This window comes from Chaetodon trifascialis, chromosome 23, assembly GCF_039877785.1.
Source record: "Chaetodon trifascialis isolate fChaTrf1 chromosome 23, fChaTrf1.hap1, whole genome shotgun sequence".
NCBI classification, from domain to species: Eukaryota; Metazoa; Chordata; class Actinopteri; order Chaetodontiformes; family Chaetodontidae; genus Chaetodon; species Chaetodon trifascialis.
Window position 1 is genome coordinate 327,501 of NC_092078.1, and position 5,786 is coordinate 333,286.

At 47.4% G+C, this 5,786-nt stretch overlaps 1 protein-coding gene across 2 annotated transcripts in view; it reads left to right on the top strand.

Moving 5' to 3' along the window:
* LOC139351078 (ephrin type-B receptor 4b-like) overlaps positions 1–5,289 on the top strand; it is a 17,411-nt gene extending 12,122 nt beyond the window's left edge. For both annotated transcript variants that reach the window (XM_070992742.1, XM_070992743.1), the window contains exons 14-21: positions 182–429; positions 797–943; positions 1,032–1,100; positions 1,277–1,326; positions 1,431–1,530; positions 1,871–2,064; positions 2,797–2,955; positions 3,174–5,289. In XM_070992742.1, the coding sequence (XP_070848843.1) occupies positions 182–429; positions 797–943; positions 1,032–1,100; positions 1,277–1,326; positions 1,431–1,530; positions 1,871–2,064; positions 2,797–2,955; positions 3,174–3,279 (1,073 nt within the window). In that variant the 3' untranslated portion in view covers positions 3,280–5,289. The remainder of the gene's footprint in view (positions 1–181; positions 430–796; positions 944–1,031; positions 1,101–1,276; positions 1,327–1,430; positions 1,531–1,870; positions 2,065–2,796; positions 2,956–3,173) is intronic.
* Positions 5,290–5,786: the final 497 nt, after the last annotated feature.

The following is a 5,786-nucleotide window of genomic DNA, read 5'->3' on the forward strand; positions in this document are numbered from 1 at the left end:
CTCAGGCCTCTGGACTCAGGCCTCTGGACTCAGACGTCTGGACTCAGATGTCTGGACTCAGGCCTCTGGACTCAGGCGTCTGAGTCAGTTCAGTCTGCCTGCCGTCATCCACGTTTTGAGTCACTTAACGCTGAAAATCCTCTAGTGACCACCATACTTACATCATGATGTACCTGTCCAGGTGAGTTTGGTGAGGTGTGTCGCGGTCGACTGAGGGTCCCGGGCCGGAAGGAGAACTATGTGGCCATTAAGACGCTGAAGGGCGGCTACACAGACAAGCAGAGGCGGGACTTCTTGTCGGAGGCGTCCATCATGGGCCAGTTCCAGCACCCCAACATCATCCACCTGGAGGGCGTCATCACCACTTCCTGTCCCGTCATGATCCTCACAGAGTTCATGGAGAACGGAGCGCTCGACAGTTTTCTGAGGGTGAGACAGGCGGAAATAAGAGCTCAGGCCTCACCTGTGCTGCCCACTGTTTAACCATGTCTCACTGTCTCTCCCTGTCTGTCTCTCACTGCCTACCTGTCTGCCTCTCGTCATGCAGACCTGTCTGTCTCTCGTCATGCAGACCTGTCTGTCTCTCGTCATGCAGACCTGTCTGTCTCTCGTCATGCAGACCTGTAGCAGATACTTGTTTTTCTAAGTATTGTGATCATCGTTGTCTAAAATCGTGTGGAAAAGCAAAGTTTTAGTCCAAGACCGTCACATTTTCTTGTGGGACGTCCCTCAACCTCAGCGGTCACATGGCGCCCGGGCCCTGCTCGTCTTTGCTGATCACGACTGGTCTGTGCAGGTGAATGATGGACAGTTCACCACCATCCAGCTGGTGGGGATGTTACGTGGGATCGCGGCGGGGATGAAGTATCTGTCTGACATGAGCTTCGTCCATAGAGACCTGGCAGCTCGAAACATCCTGGTCAACTCCAACCTGGTCTGTAAGGTGAGACTGTCTGCCCACCTGTCTACCTGCCACCTGTCTGTCACTTCGAAAAGTGGTGATCCAGCACTTACGTTTTTGTCTGTTTCAGGTGTCGGACTTTGGTCTCAGCAGGTTCCTCACTGAGAACTCGTCTGACCCGACGTACACCAGCTCTCTGGTAAGTCATTACGTTTCACTACCAAATGGAACAGAACCGTTAGCTGTGGTGTCCCTCAGGGTCCTGTTATCGGTCCTCTGTTGTTCTGCGTTCTGTGACCAGACACCACCTACTGTTGTCTCTTGAAAGCACTGTCAGTGTCCGTCCATTAGCTAACTGACTGTGTCTCTTCTCAGGGAGGGAAGATTCCTATTCGCTGGACGGCACCTGAGGCCATCGCCTACAGGTAAGTGTCAGTACTGCAGGTTGTTGTACTGTCAGTGGGTACCAATATCATTAAATATTTATGTCATAGAAGTCAACTCAAGTAATTATTTGACTGACTTGCAGGAAGTTTACATCAGCCAGTGATGCGTGGAGTTACGGCATCGTTATGTGGGAAGTGATGTCATACGGAGAACGACCATATTGGGACATGAGCAACCAGGATGTAAGAAAAAAATCACCTATTTTGTTTGTGGCAGCACCAGATAACAAGACAACGCTGCAGCTTGAGGTGCATCAAACATTCAGACTCAAACATAGAGCAGCCCAAATAAAAGATCATCAGCTGTTTGAAACAAGCCGTGATTACGTCATTGATACATTTCAGAGGATGAACAGGTAGAAAATGAATCAGTGTTCTGCATCACAGCAGCTTCCGTCAGAAAACTGTTTTCAACTGTTTCATCGTTCATACGATTTCATAGATTTACAAAAAAATGTACAATTAGAACACTGGAAGAAAGAGTCATCAGAGTCTATCTGCACCTGTCCTGTCTCTCTGTCAGGTGATTAACGCCATCGAGCAGGACTACCGGCTGCCCCCACCGCCGGATTGTCCCTCCTCCCTGCATGCACTCATGCTGGACTGCTGGCAGAAGGAACGAGCCAACCGGCCAAGGTTCTGTGACGTGGTGGCATCGCTCGATAGGCTGATCCGAAACCCCGCCTCCCTGAAGGTGATGCATCCGGAGGGACGGAGGTGAGGCTTGTTGACACACCTCGTTTGGGGGGGGAATTGGCACCATGAGAATGCCATTCATGCACCAGCTGCTGGGGGTTAGAGGTCAAAGGTCACTTGTGTGATTGACAGCTCTTCAGACAGAAGAGTTGTGTCCACGAACTGGTGCAGAACAGTTCAGATTCCTGCATTAAAGCTCAGGCTGATGTCTGTCTGTCTGTCTGTCTGTCTGTCTGTCTGTCTGTCTGTCTGACTGTTTCAAGGCTTTATGCTAAGCTAAGCTAATGAGGTGTTGGAGCTGTAGCTTCAGATTTACTGCACAGAGGTGAGAGTGGAATCAGTCGGGTCATCTGAGCCTCAGCAGCTCCTTGAACAATGATTTCGACTTGACCTCACTCCTCCTCCAGTTTGTCCCACAGACTAAAGGTCTGACTAAAGTCTGTGGGACAAATTGGACGTGTGGCTGTTTACCAGGCTCTCATGAAAGACAGCTGCATTGTGGGATATGTAGGATTTGGTCTCTTGTCTCTCACCAGAACAATTACTCTTTGAGAGTTTATGCCAGCAGAGTGCTCAGCTCAATACACAACAAAACAGAGGAGACAAATGGACGGACGCACACCGAAAACTGTCTGTCAGAAAGAAACGTCCGCGACAGGACTGAACCTGATCGTACTGGTTGAATCTCCTCCCTCCTCCTACCTGCTTCAGTATCATTAATCCTGTCTGTCTCTCTACCTGTCTGTCTCCCAGTCCGTCCCAGCCTCTGTTGGACCAGCGCGTCCCCCCTCCTCTTTCAGCCTGCGGTTCGGTCTCTGAGTGGCTTCGAGCCATAAAGATGGAGCGATACGAGCAGAGCTTCCTGCAGGCCGGGTTCACGAGCCTGGACATCGTCTCACAGCTGAACACTGAGTAAGATCCACTCCAAGTCTTCCTGTCGAATGTCTGTTCATACAGCATGGCGTCTCTGTGTCTGTACATGTCCAGCTGCCTGGCAGTCAACACTCAGGGATTAAAGCTGTCATCCAAAGCCTGCTCAGTGACTGAAGGAACGAAGTCGCTCAGGCCAAGTCACATCAGGTGACGCCTGAGTTGTATCTAACAACTTTCCATACTTTCTGTTTCCATAGAGACCTGCTCAGAGTGGGTGTGACCCTCGCTGGCCACCAAAAGAAAATCCTCTCCTCCATCCAGACGCTCAGGATACACAAAGTCCCGCCCACCCTGCTCTACTGACCAATCACAGCTCTTCCCAGCGATACTGTCCAAATCCACAACACTCAGGATGACTCTGAACATTGATGTAGTCATTTGGACCAACTGGGAAGCCATTGTGAGACCACGCCTCCTGATGGTCGGACCAATGAGAGGCATCAGGTGAAACAGAGCTGTGATGTTTAGGAAGCACAAGAAACTGCAGACCGCTAAATACTGAACGCACAGTTACCGCACAATGTTTGACTCAGGTGCAACCAGACTTCACCTGCTTTGTTCATCTGACCAATCAGAACCAAGGGCCGAGGTGACCACTGTAAGGCTTTTTAAAGTGAAGCAAGCACCTGGTTGGTCAACACTCAGGACATATGTAGACCTGCCTTGCCAGACCACGCCAGCCATTTACTGCTCAGGAAAACCAAAGCTGGTCCTGCTCCAGTCCTGGATTCAGTCTCCAGCCAATCAGCCAACCGTGTTGCACAGCGAGGACGCAGGAGCAGTTTAGCTCAACAGACACTCTTATTGACCATAGAGATGTTGCAACTGCCTCCTTTGGCTGTACTCTTATCAATAAGCCTGCTCACTGCATGAAAGCACAGCTGTGATTGGTTACAAGCCTTGTTCGTCACACAGTGAGATCACTGCACCATCAATGGATCTAAAAAGTGCGACAAAACAAAAATCCCAGCAGATTTAGGCCTGTACCCTGATCTCTGTGGGATTGTATTGGAAATACAGAACAGGATGGATGGATGTGTTTCCATTTGTTGTTCCATTCAGTCCTTGTCTAAAAACAAACAAACAAACCCTTAATTGGATCAGCTGTTGGTCCAAACTGAAGCTCCCAAACTGTGGCCACGACTGCCAAGAAGTAAGAGATGTTCAGGAAGAACCAAAGGGATTTTTGTGGTGAACAAACGAGTCTGAATGAAAATTCAGTGCTGTGGAGATCTATTATTGCTCTTAAAGGAATTTTCTGGGATTTTAACCAAATATTTTGAAGAACTCTTGAGGATATTTTAAACAATGTTGTGGAATATTCGACTAATTCACAGGAATTCCAAACAGACTTCTCGGTAATCCAAATCAATGTGGGAATATTTGCCCGAGGAGCATCAGGACCTTCCGAGGGGATTTATGATGTGACATGTCGATATGTTCTGGCAGAGTTTCAGCATCTTACTCTTCATCATCTGTGAGGAATCTTCTGGGACGGCCTCAGAAAACAATGGTCAACCTTTCGAGAAAATCTCCAGGAATCCCCGAGATTCAAAGCTTTGGTGACAGAACGTGCTCGAGGGTTTCATCCAAATTACTGTGATCATTCAGGTGAAGAAACACTTTGGAGTACTTTTGGAGACCTTAACGAAGACCTGTTGGAATATTTGCTTCACATAAAAGAACTCAAAAGGACGACGATTTCCTTAAATGCACCTGTGAATGGTGTTTTTCCCAGCAGTTAACGTGGATTTTATTGAGCCTGCATCCTCAAACATTCCCCATTCTGAGGGATCTAGAACTGTTTTTAAACTTTTAAGTGACGCGTCACCTAAAATCATTTAGATGACGTATCATATAATGATGATGTTTGGTTTAAAAATCATTTAAAGACAAGAACTAATCACTGTAGACTTGAAAGGTTTCTTCAAAGTTTGCAAAATTTGCAAAGCAATGAATCCAAGCCTCCATAGAAAAGACGTGTATTTCACTCTGTTTCAGTTTAAAGCATCCGGATCAAACCGCTGCAGAGGAAGACGTCGGTCCACAGATTGAGCAAGTTTAAGCAGATTTTACATTAAACAGTTTCAATGGATGTCTTCAGGTCTGTGAGCGTGGGAGCTGGTTCAGATCTGAGGACCACATCCACTAACAGAAATATTGAAAATGTTGGATTGTAGAACTGTTGTTGGTTTTGTATTTTAGCACTTTTTATACCTGATATTTGATAACGATCATGTTTTGAAGCCGAGTAGGAGATCAATGTTTTTATACTAAACTGACATTAAAGAGAAAACTCTCATTTTATTTTGTAAAGAAAAGAAAAAAGGAGTTGTCTTTGTCTCTGTGGGACGGAGTCTAAAGTTCAGGACCAAAGACTGTGTCTGATATGATGTGTTGAAGACCGGCTCAGTCGTCAGCTCCACCTCCTCTGAAACACCAACATTTGGCAGGTTGCTGTTGCAGACTTTGATCTCAGTCCGTCTCAGGACTCTGGAGGTCTCTCGGTTCAGTCTTTTCTGTCCAGCAGCCAAACATTCATGAGTGTGGTAAGAAAAGCCACGAAGCATGCTGAGCGAGCTCAGGTCTAACGAAGCTCTCACAGTAACCTGAATGTGTTCTGAAAGACCTGAACTCTGCTCAAGTCCTCACGTCTCAGTGATGAGACATTTTACTCAGTTTGTCTTCCTTCCAGTCTGCATCCGTCCTGTCGACGTCCATGCAGTCGAGGTCGTATGTGCACCTCAATGAAGGTTCATGAATACCATCAGCCGTCGTCAGATGCTCATCAGCTCTCTTCCAGGTTTTTC